General features: G+C 40.5%; 1 protein-coding gene across 4 annotated transcripts in view; it reads right to left on the minus strand.

Moving 5' to 3' along the window:
* The window catches only part of PHACTR4 (phosphatase and actin regulator 4), a 75,646-nt gene that overhangs the window by 42,116 nt on the left and 8,314 nt on the right, over nt 1-25,216 (minus strand). For all 4 annotated transcript variants that reach the window (XM_088140131.1, XM_088140130.1, XM_088140135.1 and 1 more), the window contains one exon: nt 13,044-13,101. In XM_088140131.1, the coding sequence (XP_087996257.1) occupies nt 13,044-13,101 (58 nt within the window). The remainder of the gene's footprint in view (nt 1-13,043; nt 13,102-25,216) is intronic.

Below are 25,216 nucleotides of genomic sequence, written 5' to 3' on the forward strand. Positions count from 1 at the left end.
ACAAGATGATATTCTGTGGTTCTTTAATCATTGTTGAATCACAACTCCCCATTTACTAAACATGCTGTTGGGGCTGACAGAAGCTGGAGTCCTCATTTATTTTTATAGTCTTCTATCTCATGATGGTGGATTTTAACTTACCTTCTTCACCTTACCTTCTAAAACCTTACCTTCTAAAAATGGGTGGGAGAGGGTTGACCAAGGAGCCAAAAAAAAAAGTTGGTATCTCATGCTTTCTAAGGATAATAAACCTACGGCAATTCCCTTTTAACAAAATTAAAGGCCAAATAAGATCAACTTAAAAACAGCATCTTTCATTTTGGATATTTATAGCTTTGGTAACTGAGAAGCTCACAGAAATGTTCTCTGCAATTTCAAAGGCTCCATTATAATATTATTATTAAACTGGATTTACAGCTTGGCATAGCATTTCAAAAAAGTTAAGCACTTAATCATCAATTCAACATGGCACAACCTTCAGTAAAATGCACAGACGCGCACACACACACACACATCAAAACATCGTCAAAGTAACATTCCCACTTTTAAGAGATCCAGCATATAAACATCAACAATTTCAACCTATGGACAATTGAAAAAGAGTTTCCAAAGGTTTTCTAAATTGAAAAAGAGGACTTTAAATTACTTGTTCAAAATTTCACGGTTAATTCTGTCAGGGCTTCCTGGATGGTTTGTTCATAGTCCTTGAACACAGCAGAGGAAGTTAATCTTAATAGCTCTTATTGCAGGATACTTAGACATACCGATTGAGAAAGATGGATAAAGCTTGACTGTTTCCCATATTAATCTATTAAGGACAGTTAGAGAGGCTTGGCCAAAAGTATCCATAACGTGGGATCAAGTACACTTTGAGAAAGCCTGCCAGGGATACTTGGGTGAACTCTCTAGAAGAGATCTGCTGGTTAATGTCTCTTCTTATGAGTTTCAATTTCTGTTTGTGCCTTCAGATGTTACAATTAATTTGTTAAATTTGTGGGTTTTTAATCTTTGCACACCATTTAGAGTCATTCCTTGGTGGAATGAGCGGCCATATAAATTGTACACACAAATAAAAATAAAGAAGGAAAATAACCATGCACTGGGTATGTCAATTAACCAGAACACTCAAGAACTTGCAATATGGGGAGGGATCTGGCACTACAAAGGATCAAACTAACTTTTGGTCACATACTCATCCCTATAACCACACTGTCCTGAAGTCATAAGTCCTTCCCCTTCTAAACCCTCCATGAAAGCTGCTCATCGGCTCTAAAGAATTGCCTGCTTAAGAAGTTTAATTCAACAATTTGATATTAAAAAAAGGGGGGGGGGACCAGCGGAAACTAACCAGCCAACACATAGCAATACTTCTCAACCTCATTAAGACAAATGTTTATTCTTTGGGGACAGAGAAGGGCCAGTCTGCACATTGTCTTCCATTCAATTTCTCCAATTCATCCCAGGCAGATGGTAAGAAATATTTTGATTGCACTTGTGAGCTTCAAAATATCAAGAAGACCAGTATGACATGCTTGCAAGCATACTTCTGCTGCCAAACAAGCCTCTTGAACTACCTGCATGGCAGAAAATACAAACCCAACCTGGAAAAAAGCCCAAATACGAGAAGGATTATTTGAAATTACATAAGATCAAAACACAGAAAATTATCTCATTTGGGCACTAGAATTCAGTCCACAGGAACTGGAAGATCTGGGCTGCTCATTTACACCAGCTTTAAAACACATCAGTCCATCATGGAGATGCATCTAATAAAAGGTACAGATACATACTATTTTGTCAGGTGAGTTAAGACCAGAACTGCCATTTCTGCAAGGCATCTAGACTTCACACTCTTTAAAATCAGTTAACCGTCAGTTACCAACACCAGGAACGGGCAAATTAGAGCAAAAAATAATTATACCCATGTTAGGTTGAAAGTTGGAAAAATGTCTAGAGAACTGGTTTTATAGGTGTCCCATTAATACTAGGATTAAAAACCATTTTAATCATCAAATATTGAAGCTAGAACTTCAGTTGTATCACAACAGACAGGAAGAAAGGACCAGCTTCATTATGCACTGAATTAATGTGAAATGTGACATCACGGTTAATACAAAATCATGGTTATTAGATGGGGAAAGGAAGCATTTCTGTAAGGAAGAGAAAAATAGAAGAAGCGCAAGGTCATCCTTTTTTGCAACCCATTGTTCACTGTGACCCATCAATGCATCTGTACTAGATAGAGATTGCTTCAGATACTCACTTATATCAACCCTATTCTAATTTAATTCATTAGTCCATTCATACTGTAACCAGGAAGATTCACATCTTGAGAATCCTGCAAGTATGTTTGCACTTTTACTCTTTTTTAAATGTGAATCTTTAGTTTAGGCTTTTTCATATTTACAAGCACTGGGTATATTTTACTTTTTAATTGGAAGAAAAATTACTTGTTAAACTACAAAGCAAACTTTGTATTCATAAGGTCAATAGGTGATTTCTTGGGAAGATTTTGGCCATCACCAATCAAATAACTTTATGGGATATTTAAGATAGAGAGATAAAAACTAACAAGAACTAATAATTAAGATAGAATATAGAGGAGAGAAAAAAGTAAAGAATGAAAAGGGAAAGAAAAAGAAATACAAAAGAAAAATTACTTCCAATTTTCTTTTACAACAGATATAAGTATAAATTTGCTTTAAACTCTTACTCTAAGTTTACAACATGACTTCCATTTTTTCTATTGTCTACTATTATTTCTAATCAGCACATGATTAGAAATAAAATCATATCATGATTTCATTTTTTTTCTGTTTCACAGAAAAAGTCCAAAAGGGGCATTTACAAAGCATTTTCAAAGAGCAACTGATTATACTTTTCCACACTGAAGAAGAAAATAAAGGGATTAAAAGGCTTTTCCTATTTCATTATGAATTTTAAAGATATACACTTCACATTAGTTCACTTAGGTGTTTATACAAGAGTTTCCACCTAGCATGAATCTAAACATAATTACAGGGTTGACCTCATTGTGTATTGCATCAATATATCTTCTGAAACAATTTATGAATAAATATTTGCCCAAAGACAGGAGCACTCAGAAGAAACCCTTCCAGTCTAACAGCCTCTCAGTTCAGGTTACTACAAGTCCACGGTATATCTGCCAAAAAATTATGAAGGTTATTAGACTTTGCCATCTCAGGCCTGATCTTGTAATCTTATTTATGTTGTGAATCATCCCTCCTCCCAATTCTCCAACTTCCACCCCTTACAAGTCTAGTGCTATAGGCTGGTCCCAACATAGCCCTCTCTTTAATAATAGTAGGACTGCAAGGTCTGTGTAGGGAGACTACAAAGCCTAGATTTCAAAAATACCCACTGTTAACACCAGCAGCAATCAAAGGCTTCCCTTGTTATGCCCATGAACAGAAATGTTGTAAGCAGCAGCTAAAACATGGAGCTGCTCTGTTCCTGTCTCTCAATGCCTATAGCAGCCGATTGATCCAGGCGAAAGAATTGCAAAGAAGATTATGGAATGCCAGCTAAAAGAATCATTGAGATCCAGTAATCTTAATCTGCACACACTCATGGGCACAATATACTATGCCATTGTACTTCCTAAGTAGTGATGGAATTTCCAAAGGCGCTTCTTAGTGTCTGAGATTTACATAGCTACAGAGAACTATATATAATTTGATTAAAACTAGGGGTGGGAGTGGCCGTCAGAGTCTGGAGCTGTGGATTTCCCTCCGCAATTCTGGTATTGATTAAAACAGACAGACATTCTGGGGCAAAGACTGTGGTTCACATGGGAGGGACGCAGCCCAGTCATACAGCACCTACGTTGTCCATGAAAGGTGCCATACTGAAACCCTCCCACTTCCAATTAAAGAGTCAGATGGCAGGTGATGGGGAAGCCATTCTGCAGGAAAGCAGGCAGGGACTAGTAAGAATACCTACTAGTAATGCAAAACAGGGGTGAAGAACCTGTGGCCTTGCAGATGTTGTTGAACTATGCTGGAGTAATGTCTGAATGGCAACACAGAATGGTGATGGTGTGTGGAATGCAAGTTCTTAGAAAGTTAAACAAGTTTAGAACAATCCCCCACCTCTTAGAGAGTTAAAAAAACCCAAACTTTGAGAAGTACTAGCTAACACACGCCTAGCAAATCATTTATTTTTATTTTCCATCCAGTGGTCTTCAAGCAGGTCACATGAAAAACAAGAAAAGACTATTGTAAAGCAGTTAAATACCATGAAAGTAACCACTGTGGGAAAACCACTGTGGGAAATTGGGCATAGTAAAAAAAAAAAAAAATAGAGTGCCAAGATATAGATGCTCCTTCATCAAAATCTCCCTTATTTTAGAACAATCCTGATATTATCCAGTTGCTGTGCTGTGCAGAGCTAAGAAAGCAGCAAACATTTTCTGACCAGGTAAGATGCTGATAGCTATAGTGGCTCTTCCCAGCCAGTGTCTTCCCAAATTTTCCTCCATTGTCCCCATTGTGATCAGATGTGGCTATAACACAGTTGAGGTGCTCCAAAACTCTTCCAGAGTGCAGGGAATTCTACAATCTCTGAAGAGTTCCCCAAAGTGGTACTTGCTGGAGCTTTTCTTCTATACAGTGGTACCTCGGGTTACGAACTTAATCCATTCCGTGACTCTGATCGCATCTCGAATTGGTCGCAACCCGAGGTAAATTTTTGGGGCCGGAGCTGGTCGTAACCCGAAAAATTCGTTAACAGAGGCGTTCGTAACCCGAGGTACCACTGTACTTCAGAAAGCACCACTCTTGTTTCACACTGTAGGTGCGAGAGGCAAAGTAGATTTCTAAGCCACCCCTGTAAAACAAGATGAGAGGGTTTTGCTTGTTTGTGCTAACCCTGGAGCCACATAAAGAAATCTGACGCCTAACTCAAGTTAATGAGGACCTGCATTTCTCAAGCATGCTGGAAATGTGGAGGAGGACAAAGGCAATAAAATAACAGCTGTTCACAATGTCAAGACCATTCTGCAGAATAAAAGGAAACTGGCAACAAGTGATAACAGTGACTCAAACAGGTAAACACTGCACTGCTGGACTTGCATTCTTATGAAGAGAACAGCTGCTTAAGAGGTCATCCTCCACCAGATGCAAGTTTCCGTCCTTCCTGAGTTCTCTGTTTTTCCTCTAGACATCCTACCTTCCGTTTTGCTCTTCAAGAGCAACATTCACACGCTTGGGTTTCAAAGTTTGGGGGAGTCTCTCTTTTGGCTGTTTAGATTTTGCTTCAGCATGTAAGCAATGACGAGCAACTTAAGAGTGAAGTAGAGAAGCAGTCAATGCTGGAGTTCTAAGGTAGGTCTATTTGTTTTTTAATTAAAAAATGAGCTGAATCCAAGGGAGTTGGCTTTGGGAGTTAGAGACCATTTTTGTTCGTGATGCCACGTACACAAATTCTCTGACCCATATATTATGCTTAAGAGACAGACAGGCCGTAGAAGAAATGTCAAAAAAAGCAAAGCAACAGAGGTGACATCTCCCAAACCCTTTAGAAAGGATGAAGGCTCATCTGTTGCAAAAGGGTCTGTGTAGAATATAGTTGAATAAAGAGCTAAACGTGAACAGTTTGATTTCACTTCACTATGATCTTGCTAGTTTACTAAGGATCAGCCACACTCTTGCTCAACAATTCCCCTCCCCATATGGAGACACGAATGAAAAATGCTGCTATCATACCATTTTAGGCAGTTGCCCATATTGTCTAAATTGACTACACTCAAAATCCTCAGGCCCATTTTTTCCCCACATCTACCACCTTATCAGAGAAGATACCAGTGGCTGAATCTAGTGACTTTTAAACCACTATTTCTACCACATTCAGATAATGAATGTGAAGAGCTTCAGGCTCTCTAAAGTGCTAAATACTATCACGTTGTGTATTCAATATAAAGATGTCCGTTCCGACTCATAATCTGCCATTTTACAGGCAGATAACAGTAGAAAGAAAACAGCCACAACCACAGCCAATGGCTATAAAAATATGGCCAAAAGGAGAGTTTGCCCAACTCTAGAAGACAGCAATAACTGGACCAGGCAGATAGGATTTGGAACTGAATAGTTAATATTGTAAAAGAGGGTGCCTCCTTGATAAATGCTACCTAATATCTGAGGATGGAAGCACTTGAGAAGACTCTCAGTAAATCTTAATTTTACAGGCAAATTCAAACAGGTGAAATGAGTTCTTTAGATATATTGGATCCTTCATGTTTCAGGTCTTCACAGATCAAAGCCAATACTTAGAACTGGACACCAGAAAATAGCACTTCCAGATGTTTGGGGCCACAAATCCCAATCAGTGTGGCTAACAGGTGATGGGAAAACCTCCCAAACAGCCATTGGGCACCATGTTGGGGAATGCTAGTCAGACTTCAATAATGGTAACCTGAATTCAAATTATTGAAATAAGTAAGTCACCAGGCCATCCTGGGCATGGCTCTTGCCTGAATTTCATCCATATCACGGGCCCTCTTGGCAGTGACACAGAAGAAAAGCCACCCTAGTGATTGCACCTAGCCATGGAGTTGTTGCATGAGAATTTATCCCAAGGTGGTTCTTTTTCTGACAAACACATAAGACACGGTAGAAAAATGCCTCACATTATAGACTACCTGTGAATAATTTTATTTATTTATTTATTTTTCAAATTTGTATGCCGCCCATCTCCCCCCAATGGGTGACTCTGGGCGGCTCACAATAATAATAAAAAAACACAGGACTCTCCAAACATAAACATAATCTATAAATAGTTAAAAACATATATAAAAAATGGCCTAAAAACCTCCTGTAATTGGCCCTAAAAAACCTGTAAGATGCTGGGGGGGACAATCCCTCACCCCACCAGCCATCTCCATAGGTGCGGGCCCCCCTCTGGCCCCCAAGCCTTCTGGCAGAGCCAGGATTTGATCTCTTTCCTGAAGGCCATGAGGGAGGGGGCACACCGCACCTCAGGCGGCAAGATGTTCCATAGGGCGGGCGCTACAGCAGAAAAGGCTCTCTGCCTAGACCCCACCAATCGAAATTCCTTGACGGGTGGGATCTGCAATCTGCCCCTTCTGCTGGACTGAGTGGGACGGGCTGAGATGACCGGGGCGAGGCGGTTCCTCAGATAACCTGGTCCCATGCCATGAAGGGCTTTAAAGGTGATGACCAACACCTTGAATTGGACCCGGAAACAAACTGGCAACCAATGCAGCTCACGCAACAGCAGTGTTATACGTGCCCTCCTAGGGGCATTAAGAACTGTCCGTGCCGCTGCATTCTGTACCAGCTGTAGCTTCCAGATACTCTTCAAGGGTAGCCCCATGTAGAGCGCATTACAGTAGTCCCACCCGGAGGTGACCAGGGCATGAGTGACTGTGCGGAGGCCCTCCTGATCCAGGAAGGGGCATAACTGTCGCACAACACGAAGTCGTGCAAAGGCCCTCCTAGCCACGACTGCCACCTGCTCTTTGAGCAGGAGTCGTGAGTCCAGGAGAACCCCCAGATTACGCACCGGGTCTGTCTGGGGCAGTGCAACCCCCTCAAGAACCAAGGATGACAAACTCCTAGATCCTGAGGCTCCCCGTATCCACAGCCACTCCGTCTTACCAGGGTTCATAATACAGGCTCTGCAACTTTTCCCTGAATTTCCCTTCTTCATAACCTGGTTTGTTACCATATTTCTTGTCATGACTCCTACAGAATACTCAGCCTCATGCTTTCCTCTGAAACCTCTCAGCGAATCAGCAATCTTTAAAATGAGTCACAAAGAGTCTTGCCATAGTGCTCCATTGCAAGAGAATTACAGAAGGAAGAGGAGAGGTTAATGGAGTGTGAATGTGTCAGAAAGAGGCCGCTATGTTCTGGATTATGTCAATCAAGCAGCGACCATGGGAACTTCAACGGCAAAGTAAGACAGCAATAAAATACACGGTACCATTTAACTTAATTTGCTGACTTTAATATACCGCAGTTGTGCCAAAATTGGTAAAGTAGCAATAGTCATGCCTATTTTGTATACATCTCGGGCTGTAACAAAAATCCTTCCACAGGATTTTTTGTAGACAATGGATGGAGTTTCCCCATACTTAATGACCGACTTGGTGTCTCTTCTGGAGCATTTTCTCACCAGGGTGCTGGATTGGCCAATTCAAAATCTAACTTGGGTAACTTAATTAGAATAGTGACTCAGCAATCATATTTGCAAGTACTCATTCTCTGCATACCAGAAAGCTGTTCCTGATTATTTAATTAGGGAAAAGGTTAGCATTTGTATATGACAGCCCTCTGGTCCTGGCAGTTTCTACATTCTTGTTCAGCAAGACTTCCAGGATGAACCTGGAGATGTTAGGGTAGATTTACTCAACTGGATACTCTCCAGATGTGAAAGACCTGCAACTTTTCAGAATTCCCATCCAGGTAATGGAAGATCACTACATTGATTCTTATTTTGCACTGATTTAATTGTGTGTCACTCAGAGGAAGCTAAATGGAAATGGGCCATGCATTTAAATTAAGGAAAATCTTGTCTCATCAAGATGTAGATAAGGGGTCTACCTGCAAGAAATGCCCTTCTGTGAACCCTGAATTTGGTCACTTAACAAAAACACACAAGCACCTTGTTGTTTTGTGCCGTGACAACAATTCCTGGAGCACATCTGAAGGAGGGGGCTGACAGGAAGCCCCTCATGAATTTAGTTTTTGTGTGGGAATCAAATTTACCCCATAATGTATTAAAGAGCCCTGGAACAACCCACTGGAATAGCAAAGCAGCCCAAAATAATTTGGGATCTAATGGAAACAGCTCCCCACACACCACCATTTGAAGCTACTGAAATGAACTGTTCACTCCCACTTATCCTAAATCTTCCGGCTACTCCATGCAGAATTCCAACTATTTATCCAAATCAGCACCTACACCCATCAATCCAATTAAGCTACTCTGCATTTGGAAAGAAGAATTACTTAGCACCTCCCCTTACAACTGGTTAAAATCATCAAGATAAAAAACCTAGGAAGATTGTCACTCACATTTTCTGATTTTTTTTTTAATAGTAATACATTTATTTGCAACCATCGGTTTTAGCAAAATTCATATAAAATTGCAACAATCTCACCAAAAGTATATCCTAAATTTTATTTAGAATGTTTGTTTGTTTCATGGAGCTCTACTGCCCCTCCAATCCAGTATCAATATATGTCACTGACTTCTTTAAAAGTTCTGGATATTAAAGATACAATAAATTATAAGATAAGAACATCTCTAAAATAACCCTAAAAGCACAGAGATGCAAAACATGAATTAAAATAACAGAATTAAAAATCCCGGCTAAATGAATACGTTTTCACCATACGCACTCCAAACTAAGGAGAAGACTTGCTTCAATCCCCAAAACACTTTGTATTTTAGCAACTGGAAGCCATATATAGTAAACAAGTTTTCCGCCAAGGCTTTAATTGCTCCTTGTACTGAAACAAACATCAAGTCATGTATGCCCTCTAGTGTCCTGAGACCATAATATCACAATACACAATGCAACAGCACAGTAACACAGTATAAGCCAGCCATATGTTACAGGAGCAACTTGACACATTGGACATGAAAGCCAACTTGTGGCTTGTCAAACTGGCTAGTACAACTGGAACAGCAGCATTTTGATAGAGGACCGAACAATGTTAAGATCTTGGCATGAAATAATTTAGTATGAAATGTAGCAGTTGATGGCATATCTCGGGGACAGCACCTACCATCAGCACACCACCCGATGCCATCCACAGGCCCTCAAATTAAATTTAGAGAAAAACAACAACTTTTTTTTCAAAAAAACTTGCAAGATTATCAAATCTTGAAAATGAGCTACAATCTCTTCCGTGTTGGGCTATTTGAATGGTCCTTTTCAAAACTTCTAATTCCAAAGCTGCACACATTTCAGCATTAACTGTAAGCACTCAAGACAGGATCGACTTTTTTATATTTCATTGCTGCACCCTAGAGAAGACTTTAAACACCACCAGTGATGATAGTTCTGCTGTTATCGTTACTTAGCGCATCCAGAGCTCACGCCACAGAATGCCTTGCATAAAGCATCAAGAGGAAAGAGGGCATTATCAACCACCAGAACATTCAATTAAAAGAACAATCGCAGCACATAATAGCAGCTCTGTTGTATCAGCTGAAGACATTTCAGTGTACAGACTGTAGAATAGGCAGGAAGCCACAGACGTGTCAACCAATTCATTAGAGCTTTGGAGACCAACTGCTGTGGTGTCCCAAGCTGGCCTTTTTCAGAACAACCCCCTGCCATTATGATGATTTGGATAACGCCCCACAGAGCAGTGCCTCCCGATTCCCAACCCCCTGGATGGGAGCGTCAGTGGGACAGCAAAACAGCCACTCTCTGAATTTGTGACCGCAAAATCTAGTTAACCAGGCAAGTCACAACCTCTGTACAGGTAAACTGCGCTTAACAGCTGCCCTGTTTAGCGACCGTTTGAAGTTATGACAGCGCTGAAAAAGTTACTTTACAACCAGTCCTTCAATTTACAATTGTTGCAGCGTCCCGCAGTCACATGATCAACATTCAGGCACGTCACAACCGGCAGACATTTACAAGCATCTCACAGTCATGTGATCACCATTTGCACACTTCACAACTGACTTCCGACAAGCAGAGTCAATGGAGAAGCCAGCAGTAAAATCTCAAGTTGTGGTCACATGATGTTTCGCTTAATGACCGCGGGCGACTCGCTTAACAACTGAAGGGGAAGTGACGTGGTAAGTCCGTTGCAGTCACATTATGTTTCACTTAGTGAACGTGTTGCTTAGCAATGGAGTTGCCAGTCCCAATTGCTAAGCGAGGACTACCTGTAATTTAAATAAGCAATGCAGAGTAGAAGGTTTAATGGGGCGGCATATTTAAAGGAAAAAACTCTGCATTGCCCACACCAACGCAACAGTTATTTGACTTATGTCTCCGAAACATCAAACAAAGTGAGAAATGCTGATTCTTGCAAAAGGTCACTTCACCTAAGGAAAAGAGAGATGAAATTGCCAAGCTGTGCTACACAAATCATACTGAAAATGTGTGTCTCTATCACATATGATGCATTGTTGAGATTTCTGGCAAAAACAAGACAGAAGGAAAGCAATGAATGCTTTTTCTGGCAGCTTTGCACAAATTTTAAAAATGGCCAAATTGTATTTATTAGTTTTAACTTATCACTTAAAAACAGACAATCTCAACTGATAAATATTTCCAAGTAAAGGTTTACCACTTTTTTCTTCTTCTAACACAATGCCACACAAGTTCATGCGACTACAGCATTTGCAAAAGTGCATTCTTGACATCACATACAAACAGTAACACAACAACATCACAATCCACTAAACTGCAAGAATAAACCGATGAATGCCCACAGAAGCCACTGGCTTTATCTATGTCTGCACTGGTACAAGCCAAGGCTATCAACACACAACTGACTCAAGAACCCTTCTTTAAAGCACATTTAGCAGTAATGACATGATTGTGATCAGCCCTGGGCAGCTTAATTTCCCACAAACTCCAGAGCAATGTTACATCAGGGGAATTGTGGGAAATTGGAATGACAACTCCAATCTGTCTACCACTGGAATCCCAGGACAGTGAGTGAAAGTTGTCCAGATGTAATTTGGCAATACCAGATCTGCTATAAATAAATCTGCTTGTTTACTTTCTTGTAACAGGAGGTCACGTGACGTATATATTGCTCCCTTCTATTTTTCCCAACACAGCCAGTTTGGTGTCGTGGTTAAGGCACCAGGCTAGAAACCGGGAGACTGTGAGTTCTAGTCCCACCTTAGGCACGAAGCCACCTGGTTGACCTTGGACCAGTCCCTCTCTCTCAGCCCTAGGAAGCAGGCAATGGCAAACCATTTCTAAAATCTTGCCAAGAAAACTGCAGAGACTTGTCCAGGCAGTTGCCTGGAGACAAGACTGACTCAAAGGGACCCCTCCACACACACAAAAAAATGCCAACGCCAATTGTGGTTTATTTAAAACCATAGCTTACCAAGTTGCGGAGAAACCACTGCTTTTAAATTTTAACTCATAATCTCTTCTTATTGACAGGAAGTTGCCAATGATCTAATTGTACTGTTTTTACATAGCCTGACAGCATCGTGTCAGGATTTCAGACAGGAGACGTTCCTATCCTAAGCCTGGAGATTTTAGAAACTGGATCTTCTGCATGTAAAATATGTGCTTATGCCACTATCAACTGACTTCCCAACCACAGAGTAGTTATTGTAGTCCAGTTGTGGGTTTTATGAACTCAATCCCACTATTTGTAGAGGTTTTTGAAATTGTATATTGCCTAGTTTTCAACCCAAAGGAGAAAAGTTATTCCAGACTTTTTCAGGTCAAAATCTGAAAGATCTAAAGCAATATAACTAATTTTCTCCTGGCAACCATTACCAACATAGGCTGGCATATAGGATCAGGCATCTGATTCACAGTATTTGATCAAACTTACCAAATAATCAGATATATCTAAAACATAAGCTTTCTTGGCACAAATAAATTTTATCATCAAGCTTCATTCTTCTGCTAATTACACAAAAAACAGTAGTTAATTATTTTGTATAATAACAGTTAAGTTAATTTATAATTGCAATATGTTAAAAGCTAAGATTTATATACATCATTGCACTGAGCGTTTGTTCTTCTGGATCAGTTATAAATTATAAAAAGCAAAATTAAAAAGAGAAATAAAATTAAGGCAACAGCAACTTTCATGCAAAGAATTCATGTTTTAAAGCTACATTAGCAACAGGCCAATTCCTTGGCCACCATCAACAACACAGCTTGATGAAGTATCCAGTTGTAATAAAAATAATAGCTAGCCGATTCAAAATATGACCACATCATTGCACAGCACAATAAAGACTCTCAAAACTCAGCTGAAAAGTCCCCACTTCAAAGTTTGGGTGACCAGTGATCAGAAACAATGAATCTGAACTCCAAGAAGAACACCTACCAATGGTATCTTCCATTTCCTGTGACATCTTGAGTTCTGTGGAGAAACTGAGCCAGTCCTACAAAAGAAAAAAAGAAATTATAAAAAATGTCCAATTATGTTGAACATAAGTTGCTGAACATCCAAAACTGAACACTTCACAAAGAGAAAAAAACCCTAGTAATATACAAAAAAGTCTACATCATGATGGAACAGAGCTGTCAAACATGATTTCCTGCTGTAACACAAAGCTCCTACATTTCTACTCACAGTTCTCACTGTGAAGTCTCTAGGGAGTCTGAAGAGGAGCAGGGGAATGGGCTGGGATCACCAAACTTGTGAAAGGGAACCCTATCTAGCATTCCCACTAAGGGATTTCAGTCCCTGACCAGGCTGTGGCTGTTTTCCCCTTTTCCTTCTTCTTGGAAAGAACGTCAAAAGTAGCTAGGAATGCTATCTGTTGTGCCCCCTTAATCCAATCAGTTAGTATCAGCCTTTTGTGGTAGGCTGGGTCAGGAAGCAGACACCACAAGGATTCCAGGAATGCTACTTTATTGTTATAGGGTATAATAACCGAACCCTGAAAATCTCTCAAAGAGTTTCTCTCTGCCCCCTCTTCTACCAAACAGAATCAAGCTGAGTTATTTTGAGTCTTTTTCTCATGTTTTCCACTTTCCCAGGATTAAGTTGCCATTTCACCTTCCTTATGGGGTCCACCATTCCAAGGTCATCTCTACATTCCTTTATAGTTAGGTACCATCAGTGCCAGGACAGTTTTGGGGCAACCTTAGGGCAAGATGGCCTCCCTGGACAGACCTCCTCTTGCTGTTCCCCATCCATTTGACACTTTCTTCAGGCCCACTTAGTTCCACCTCCCGCAATCAAGAGAAAAGCTACACCAAAAGTGCCATTCTTTCTTGTTCAAGAAACAGTTCCATCCATCCATCCATCCATCCATCCATCCATCCATCCATCCATCCATCCATCCAATTTATATGGCCACCTAATTTATGAAAGTGACTCTGGGCAGCTAACATAACATTAAACCAATAAGAAATATCAATAATAACAAAGATAAAGCAAGACACACATACAACACAGACACATGTGTGTATAGAAATATGTATTATAATATGCATTATAAATATGGGACAACAATATTGCATACATATAAATAAAAGTGTGCAGCTATGAAAGGAAAGAGACTGTTTGATCTTGCGTGACAAATTATACCAGATACCATATGTTTACTGACACAAACAAAAATTTTATGCGATGGCCCAGCTCTCTGGAGAAGGCTCTAATGCTGGGAAGGGTGGAAGGAAAGAGAAGAGGATGACCAGCAGCAAGGTAGATGGACTCAGAGTGGCGATGAGTGCGCCGTTGGGAGTCCTGAAAGAACAGGTTAGGGATAGATAGTCATGGATCTGGCTGGGGAATTCTGGGAGTTGAGGTCCACACATCTTAAAGTTGCCAAAGTTGAGAAACACTGGGCTAGATGATTCTTGTCATCCCTTCCAACTTCACAATCCTGTGAACTGCTGGAGATGGCACTGTTGGTACACATTCTGGGTCACACTCTGAATCAGAGATGTCAATCCATAAATAAAAAAAAAATAAAGACGCATTAAAAACCTTGCAGTAGTTTCATTATGACCCAAATTCCAGTTCTCTTTCTACTCTTGTATAGTACTTCAGTTTCACTTCTTTTTTAAGGATGCTTACTGAGTTCTGCTTCTACCCAGAGGCTTTTCTGTGCTTGGAAAATGAATCTCTTCAGGAACTCTTCCTAGCGGCTGACCAACATATATGTTCCAAATGATAGTTGCATCTATCATATAACATTACCAGAGGCAGAAATGTTTTACATGACATCTATTATTAGATAGTTTCTAGTTAACGCACAAAGCAGTGTGCTATGTCATATCTTTGTCGAACGCAATGAGCCAATATTTACTGCTTTTGTTGGCAAAAGGATATAAAGATCTAGGATAATCCACTCTCTTCAGTCAGATGTACCAATCAATGTCTTGACAATCAGGTGTACTTTGTGGAGCCCTCCCTTAAACACACACACAGGTTGCCACCATCAGAACCTGTTCTCCATGATACAGGTTGTTTGTAAGAGTGAATCATGCCCTAATCAAAGGAGACCTCTGCAGTCTTTAGAAAAAGGCAGTTGATGCTCCTGAGGCTGGAAAGTGCTACAAAAACGATATCAAAGAGCTTGGCCTCCATCAGGAGAAAATGCCACAACACCTTTACTTTTCTCAAGAGTGGTTGTCCAATAAAAATCACCCCAATTCAAGGCATGTAATACTCAGAGATTGCAAAGCAGCCCAGGATTGAAAAGGGTCTGCAGATCACTTTTATCTGACGTTCATGAGTCCACCATAAGAAAAACACTGAACAAAAGTGGTGCACATGAGAGGATATCAAGAAGGAAACCACTGCTCTCCAGAAATCATACTGCTGTCCAACTCAAGTTTGCCAGAGGCCATCTGGATGATCCAGCCAGCTACTGGAATAACGTTCTGTGGACAAATGAAATGGAAATGGAACATTAAGGTATTTGTGACAAATGTTATGTTTGGAGAAAAGAAAATGCTGCATGCCAACAAAAGAACATCTCAGCTGCAAAACATGGTGGTGGGAGTTCAGTATCATGGTTTGGGGAATCTTTGCAGCTTTAGGATCGGGACAGCTTACAACTGTTAACAATGGGCTCTGGATTGTACCAGCAAATTTTACAGGAAAATGTTAGGGTATTTCTCCATGAGCTGAAGCTGAAATAAATGTGTTATGCAGCATTAGAATGATCTTATACATAGATCAGCAAATATACAACTGAATGAATGAAGCAGAAGAAATTTTGCATTCCAGAATGGCCATATCAAAATCCTAACTTTAACCCAGTGGAAATGTAGTGGTGCACCAGAAGCAAGCATTTCATTAGAAGACAGACCCAAAATATCAATCAATTGAAGCAGTTCTTTAAACAGGAATGAACCTCCTCTTTATATGGCCACTATATGGTTGAGGTAACTGCTACCAAAAGTGAAGTCACCAGTTCTTAAATTTAAAGCTTCACATTTTTCTCCAGTAAATCCATTGAAGGTTAGCTCGATACGTTCAATAAAGAAATGACACAGTGCACTATTTTGTGTGTTATTTAATTAACCAGAATCACCTTATCTATTAATTGTATTTAGATGAAGCTCTGATTATATGGTGAGTGACAGTAGTGCAAGAATAATTTAAGGGGTTCACAAACTTTCTCCCAGCCCTGTACATGCACACTTTATAGATGAGAATTCAGATCTTCTTAATTCAGATTTAGCCATTACAGTAGCAGTGATGAAGGGGTGGTCCTCCAAATATTGCTGAATGACACCTCCCAGCAGTCTTCATCATTGGTCATGCTGGGAGGGGCTGTGAAGAACTGAGATCAACAACATCTAAAGGGTCGTTTATCTTCTCCTATATAAGACCATACAGAATCATAGGCACCTTAACATGAGCGTGTCTCTACTTCCATCCAGAATACTGGGGTGGGGGAGAGCCTTTAAGATGATCTGGAACTGACCGTCTACAGAAAGGTGATGCCAAAACTCCTGCAGGTTACCACTTGTTCAGAACAAATGCGCCTTGAATCAGCCACATGCTTTTCAGCTTACGCTTCAGAAAGCTGACCGAATTGATTTGGATGTTATGTAGGATTTTAGCTTCCTGCATAACAATCTTCGCAGAAAGCTTGACATACTTGCAGAAAGACCAATTACCAATTTTCCTACATAACCGCAAAATTGGTACTTTGCTTGCTGCACACAACTGCCTAAGGAAGAACAGCAATAGAAGCAAGCCGACAGAACGGCTTTCCGCAAGGGAGCCTGGCCTTAACATGCAGAAAATAGGAAATATTTCAGATGCTACTATCACGGAATTTCAGAGAAGCAGCCATATTAGCCTTTTGCATATAAGTAAAATCCTCTGCCATCTTAAAAGCAAAAGTTCGTGATACTCTAACGCAGTGTTTCTCAACCTTGGGAACTTTAAGATGAGTGGACTTCAACTCCCAGAATTCCCGAGCCAACATGGCTGGCTGGGGAATTCTGGGAGTTGAAGTCCACTCATCTTAAAGTTCCCAAGGTTGAGAAACACTGACCTAGGTCATTCAAAAGATGTTGGCCCTGCAGGGAGAAATTATGTAGAATGTCCCAAGAAAGAGAAACAGATACTTTGGGGCAGGTTGTGAAATAGTATTAATACAAATAAGTAACCCTCTTCCTACCAAAAAACCTGGCTATCGATGACTATAAAAAATACTTGGAGATGCAAGCATGGCTATTCATCATGTTCAATGTGACACCAAGTTACATATAGCTATTGATATCTGAGATATTTAATCTAAAAAGATACCTGATGGGATTTATTTTCTTCTCCATCTCATTTTACAGGGATGCATTTTAATTCATACAGCTTCTTCAGGTATTTGGGATGAATGGGCTTCTTTACTTTTAAATTTTCAAATGATTTATAATATTTACTCAAGACTTTCTTTTTTATTTAATGCAGATGCTCACACAAGGTGTTGTAAACTTTTCATATGAAATTATATGAGCGTTCTTGTAACAGGTTACTAACAGAAATGAGCCTGTTAAAAAAGATCCAGATTTGGAACAGCATGTCAGAGTCGTATAAATGTTAGTGTGAAGCCTTTGACATACAAATAGCCCTCTCATAAAGAAAGTGTTTAAATTCTAGACACTGCTCCTATTCAAAACCCCATGCCAAATATGCCCTTGATGCTGTTCCACAGAGCTGTGTTTATTCACAGTATCTGGCACAAAAATCTTGCCAGGTACTGCTTGTGTATGCTTAAAAAGATTAGGGTGTACAAAGGACTGTTAATTCCCCAAGTTGGGCATATGGTAAAGCGGTTGCAGCTGGCTTTGCCCACACCAAACTACAACATTTTTCCCATGGCAGAAGTGGATCAATCTGTAAATCTGCTATGTGATTTAAAAAATGCATGGGTCCTCTCAACCCACCAGTCAAAGCCAGATTCTGCACCCCAACAATCTGAAGAAAGGTTGAACTTCTGTGGAATAAAAGGTTTTAAATTGTTGCAGTCGTATTCTGCGGCTTTCCAGCATTCTTTCTTCCCAAGTATGTGGGGGAGAGGAGGACTGGGCATTCGGACAATCCTAACTTAGCTTATTAAAGCTGAAGACATGTGTTCCCAGTAGAGAGCACACTGTTTCTGCCCTTGTGTGAGCTGGGAAGCAAGCCAAGTCCAGTTACTTAAGTTTCCTAGTTCATTCAAACTCGAGAATAGTTAATGGCTTTTGAACAATTGTAGATATAACACTAGATTTAAACCCCGACTTCATATCCCAGCTTGCTTTAGAAATCATTAACCATCGTTCCCTGGCTTGAATTAAAATGGAAAAATATATTTGCATATTGGGATGGTGGGATGGTGGGATGGATGGATGGATGGATGGATGGATGGATGGATGGAAGGAAGGAAGGAAGGAAGGAAGGAAGGAAGGAAGGAAGGAAGGAAGGAAGGAAGGAAGGAAGGAAGGAAGCGCTACATGCAGGATGACCATATTGTTCATGCATAGCAAGGTAAGAACACCTGAACAGGAACTTGCATGCTTTCACACAAATCTATCCCAGCAAAAGCTCATCAACATAGACACTAACATTTAAGCATGAATTGGCAGCATGCAATTTTTTTTTTTTAAACCATCAAACATAGGAGCACTTTCTGAGGCAATATTCTGATCCATCAGAAAAAAAGCCTTCCTCTATATATGTCCTTTCCCTAAAGGGTCTTCATCTCTTTAAAACTGTAATGCCCAGACCATGTAGAGCATTTCCTTGAAAACATCTTCAAATGCAGAGCTGAATGACACCATGACTTCCCAAACTTTTTGCACAAGGCAGATGCGGTTGTCCATGCTAACTCTATCTGAAGAAGTCACAAATACAGTAAAACCTTTATGCACCTTCTACAAAACTTGTGCGCTGTCATGAAACTAGAGCTCATGCCCTATTGTGTCCAATATCATGCAAGCCAAAGCTACCATAATTAAAGCTCAAGTAAAATATAGTCTACCTCATCAATCTCCTGGTGACTTCATGGACACATCCAAGAAGTTTTCTTGGCAACTATACAGGAGTAGTTTCCAACCCTTCTTCTTGAGCGATGTTTTTTCAACCCCCCCCCCCCCCCGTTTACTCTACAGGGCTGTATTCCTAGTGAATATAGGAATATTCCTTCCATCCAAGCATTAACTGGGTGAATTCTTGCTTAGTTTCTGAGACCAGGCAAGATCAGCCAGCTGCTGCCACTGCTGAGACCATTCATGCTTACTTACCCCTTTTTCACTCACACTGTCTTTTGCCTACAATGGATTTTGGCCAGAACTTTGCTGTCAAGCATTACCCCCCATAGTTGATCTAACAGAAAGAAGAGTAGAAAGCTGAGATGTTCTCTTGACTGCCAGCTTGTAGTAACCCAGTGAACATCCACCCTTCCTTGAAATATGCAAGGCAATAAGGATAGCATTGTCAATGCCATCCTTGTAGCTCTGGTCACATCTCTCATTTTCTAAAAGGCACATCAAAGCTGAGAAATACCCCGAGATGGCTAGGTGACATTCTGCAAACACACTGAGTTGATCTGAATATTAACCGTGGCAGGAATCTTTTGCAACTGCAGACTAATCGTTCCTTTAATTTTGGCTCCCATAACAAGCACAGCTCAGCTCTGCCCCTATGGCAAGATTACACAAACGCCCCCAAGTACAGCTAAGAACAGGAATTAAATCCTAATACAAATAAGCAATGAGATGAAACAGGTTATCACCTGGATTTAGCACCATAGGGAAGAGCAGCACCACAATTATTTTAGCATCATTTCTACCACGTGACCTCCTCTTTGCAACTGTCCTCTCCCAAATATTGGTTAGCCAGAGCAAGTAAACTCTGAACTAAGTAAACAGACTAAATGCACACTTCTTAATATGTGATCCCAATTATACACCCTACACCTCCAACATGCTTTAAGACCTTTAAGAATCACTAGTGGTTTGGGGCCAAGGTGCCTGTACCTATGGCTAGATGTGCACATCATGCTAAGCCATGATCTTAACCATGGTTTATTGAATAAACTGCTACTGGCTAAGTTCACACGATACTCTAAACCACAACCCGTGGCTTATCAATCATGATGACTATGGTTTCTGAACACACCAAGCCAAACCAAATAAATGTTTGCATAAGGCACAAAGCTCAAATGTAACTGGCTGCCTTGTGGTTTTATATGTTGGGCCAACCCAGTCTGGAGGGTAGTGTGGTGTTTAATGTATCATTTAGGTGAATTTAGAAAACCAAAGGTAATTACTTCATATAAAAACACCCATTCTGGCTTAGGATGGTATGTGATCCCCAGTCCATACGTATCATTTCCGGACCCAATTCAAAATGCCAGCCCTGATTTTTAAAGCTTGAAACTGGCTGGAACCAGCACAGTTCAAGGCTCGCTGTGTTTTATCCAATGTGCCAGTAGTGGTGGGTGGGTGTATGTGTGTTAAGATTTTCTGTTAAAGGATCTTCTACCACTTCTTCTGATAGTAGTCTAACGTCCAAAAAAGCCCACATGACAGTTTGTTAGTCTTTAGGATGCCCACAAACTCGAGGGTTTTTTGTCTGCTTCGTTACCAGCCTAACACGGCTACTTATGTTGGAAACTTACACTATAAAGCAGAACTCCCTAGGTTTCAAAACAGTGTGTACATCAGCACTTTCAGAGGGAAGCAACCTAGAACAGAAAACCACTAGCTGCCTGCACCATGACTACGGGTGAGAGTCCTTTTAGAAAGTCCTTATCAGAATTAGATACAAAAACACCATTTTCAAACCAGGTTTCAGTGAACGATGGACCCCACCCTTTTAGTAAAGTTTCTGCTCCTGTGGAAATAGCAAACAAATTCATGATGCTCTGTGAATGATTCAGCAGCTGTAACAAGGTGGTTCCTGAATAGCCAGCAGCTAAGAAGCCGTTGCTAGAACAGTATTTCTTTCTCTCCTTCTCTCAAACTAACATCAGTGCTCTGCCCTACTGAACAGGCAACTCAGGGGAGATCAAACATTAAAATCCCACTGAATGTCAGTAATAACTGTGAAGGCGGGACAATGCCTTCATGTCGGGTTTCCTAGAATGGGATGAAGATTTTACTGTGAGTGTGTGTTTCCAACTACAGTCTTCGACTGTACTGGGTTTTGTTTTGCTCTGGGCTGTTCTCCTGTGGATTTTTACTACAGCCTTAAAATGCACCAGTAAGGGTTGCCTGCTGCTAAATATTGGCTCTTCTCAGAAAAAAGAAGAACGCTGAATTACAGAAGGCAAGGTGTGGACTACAGATTTAATAATAGCGTGAGAGCCCATTTAATAATGAGGTGGCTAGAGTAGGAGCCTATTTTATTTCAGGATCAAATATTCATTTGAGCAGGACTCATTTTTATCATGTAACTGTAGTTCTGAATAGCTCAGGATGAGAAACACATCAATGAAACCAGATTCAGAGGTGGTGATCATATTCCTCCTAGGACATACATCTTGTGCTTGCAGGCGCTTGCTGGTTTGCATCTATTAATTTACTAGAAATACATTTTGCATATCAATGCAAATTTCCATCTGCCACAAACCAGCAGCGCCAGCTGCACTAGATCATTATCTTGTTCATCACTGGAGAACCTCAAACACAAAAACTTACATACCAAACTGCCTCTTACTGCATCAAGATCATGTCCATCTCTCTCAAAGCTGTCAGCAATGACTTGGTGCACCTCTCAAGGGCTTTAGCAAAGCAGTACCTTGGATCTGGGCAGCTTCTGCACGTAAAACATGTACTGCGGAGAACATATTGACATCATGGGCTAAACATAAAAGTAGAGAATCGGTGGTTTCCTTCTGATCTGTCTTCCTGATTTCTGTTCCTTGAATGTTGCTCTTCTCATACTGTCAATGCACTCTTTGCATTTTAAGGGCTAGAAATGTAATTTCTGTTTTTCAAAGAGCTCTTAAATTTAGTGGGCTATTCTCTAAAGATATCTTTGCCACCCGCTCAAGATGGTTTTGCTACAGTATATTCCACAAAAAGTCTGCAAGCTAGAGAAAGAGGAGGAATGTTTATTCAGTTTCTCATATCCTTGTCCTCCTAAGTAATCAGGATAAACTATTCCAATGGCTTCATACAACACATTAAATCCTAAAGCCATGTTAACAAAACTCAATTGTAATGGTCCTATAATAGGCTATGCTCCAGAAAAATAAAGTACATTATGGCTTAACAATGGTTGGGTTCCTACATCACAAACTGCACGGCCCTAGTTTAGCCTAGTCTAGTATGCTGGGCAAATCCAGACTTTATATTCAAGTGTTTAACTACCTTCATCACAAATAAGGCACCACGTGGCATGCTTCCAAGTCAGACAGATGAGGAGACCTGATCTCCCGGCTTTGCAGCCTGGTACATCAATGGCAACAAAACCAACATTCAAAAATGATTATTTCACAGCCGTTAACACTGACAAAACAGAACAAATCCTTTAAAAACAGGAAGATCTGCAAAGGTTTTATCTTTTTATCAACAATTCAGTTGCTAACGGAGGCTTCTCCACTAAAGTGCATGAGTGCGATCTGTTAGGGATCCTGGCTTCCAACAAATTCTCGGAACATAGACATTTGTTTCAAGCTCTTTCCCAACAGCCAGAACATTAGGAATAATTCTGCCTGAAACAACTAGGTTTTGTTCCAATCTCAGTACAAACTCTCTGAACTCTTGAAATGACCATTGTGAGGTCAAAACATGTTGCATACCCCCTCCTTTCAACCACAAGTAACCAAGTGACACTCAGCTGCTATTGGATCTGGTGCGGAAAGAGTCTGTTTCCTCATGGGCATCCATAGTGAGAGAAAGGGGAGTGATTTCATATCTGGCATGTCAACATTTGCGCAGAGATGTCATGACACTTGTAACAACCTTCAGTTTGTACCAGACACCTGTGGGTTTCCTTCTTCCCTACCTTTGGCAAGATGAGCCTCGCACAAAACAATCAACACCTAAAGATATTAGAATCTGGAGCCATCAGTAAAGATAAAGGAGGTTAGCCAATTATGAACTGACCTCTCTTCTATCATTCTTTCAGTTCAAAATATTATTTATTAATGGTATTTGACTACATTTTATGATTGCCTTAAAAAAAATGGCTACTGTGAGCCACCCTGGAGGGACTCCTTCTTCAAAGTCAGAGTGGCAATAAATAAAATAGGTTAGTAAAGGTCACCAATCCCTTAGGTTTCCAAGGGTTGCTGTTGAATACAAAGTCATATCCAAGCAAATCATCTGCCACTCAGGGCTTAATCCTGGATGAGCACACAGCCCTGGCCTGCATTAGCAAGGCAAGCAAAGGTAGAGAATACAGTATTCCCTTCTCACACTTGTGCCTACTTAGTTTCTCAGTAAGGCAATAGCTTAGGCCCAAAGAAAAGAGACATTTCTAATTTCTTTATTTACTAAGCTTTCACAGGCATGCTAAAACAGGTTTTCTATGTAACTCATAAAACAAAATATGAAGTTATTTCCTTTAAAACATTAACAGGAAAAAAAAAATACAGGGGATCAAACTAAACCATAAGCCATTCTTTATTCTGTGTGGTGAGGAAGGTCTTCACAAATCAAACCCCTCTACAAAGTCTGTTCCAGAACCAGAGTGCTATTAATAAAAAGGTCCTCTCCCTGTGGTTACCCACAATACTTTATTTGGGCCTCCGAAGATGAGCTTAACATTTAGGTATGAAAAGAAAATGTACTTTCAGTTAATTTGATCCCAAGCCATTTAAGGCCAACACTTTTAACACCAACACTTTGAACTGGGCCAAGACATGGAACAGCTGCTGTGATCTACTGTGACTCAGTTTCCCTTACTCCTGCCAGACATTCTTACCAGCAATCTGGCATTTTCATGTACATGTACCTGACGTGGGTCTTTTGAAAAAGAGGAGGATTCTGGTAGAAATCATCACCTTATTGCAAACTGTTTCCTTGACATGAGGTGCTTGAGATGGTATCAGAGATCCTTCTCACATCCTCAGGCTGACTGACTGGGAACGCTCCAAATTCTGCATCAATTACTTTTTCTGGTGGAGATAAACATATAGGACTAGTGCTAAGGCACGTCTACCATCTCTTTGTTGATGTTTGTGACTAGTGATAATACTGCTGCAGCTTGTTACAGAGAAGGTTCCAGTCGAACCTGAAACCTTTCATTTGCACAACATTTGGGGGGAGGGGACAGGGTACTCTAGTCTGGACAGTGGGTTTAGCACACCAATTAACAGGCATTTGCTACCTACTTTCATCAGTGTAGTTTTCGGTCAGGGCCATTTTAACTAAAATGCCACAACTGGAGAATGCTCTTCCTTACTACCCGTCATATCAGCTGCCCATTATGGTGTAAAGCAGCTTTCTCTACCCTAGTGAGCAAAGTTCAACACATCTGAAGGACACGGGGGGGGGGGGGATGACATGTTCACTGATGCCTGCTGATATGTTGTGAGTAGCTCACACACTGACACTTCTGGGCTTCAACAGTGGATGCTTTTTAACTTCCTCCCAACTTTCTCTGCAACTTTAGCTGGCTATGGCGTGCCAAACAAAATGTTTTGCTCACTTGTGTCACAAAAAGAGAATGGATCAACCATAAGGGCCACTTTTGTGGTTTCCTTAGCCTAATATGCACTCATTTTCTAAATATGCATGCATCTACATTTCAACATTTCATGTTGATTTTCAGCTATTACAAAAAACACTTTTTTCTCCCCACTCCATCTCCAGTTTTGCATACCCCCAAAGCCTCTGCTCCCAATATTAGACTGCTGAAACTAGGTAGCAGATGTCTGCTAATTGGTGTGCTAAACCCACTGTCTATACTTGAGTACCCCAGTCCCCCCCAAATGTTGTACAAATGAAAGGTCTCAGGTTCAACTGGAACCTTCTCTGTAAGAAGCTGCAGCAGTGTTATCACTAGTCACAGACATCAAGAAAGAGATGGTAGACGTGCCTTAGCACTAGTCCTATATGTTTATCTCCAACCAGAAAAAGTAATGCAAATAGATA

Source organism: Python bivittatus, unplaced genomic scaffold (genome assembly GCF_059951505.1).
Source record: "Python bivittatus isolate LINGU-HERP-01145 unplaced genomic scaffold, Pbiv_v1 ctg000310_np1212, whole genome shotgun sequence".
Lineage (NCBI taxonomy): Eukaryota > Metazoa > Chordata > Lepidosauria > Squamata > Pythonidae > Python > Python bivittatus.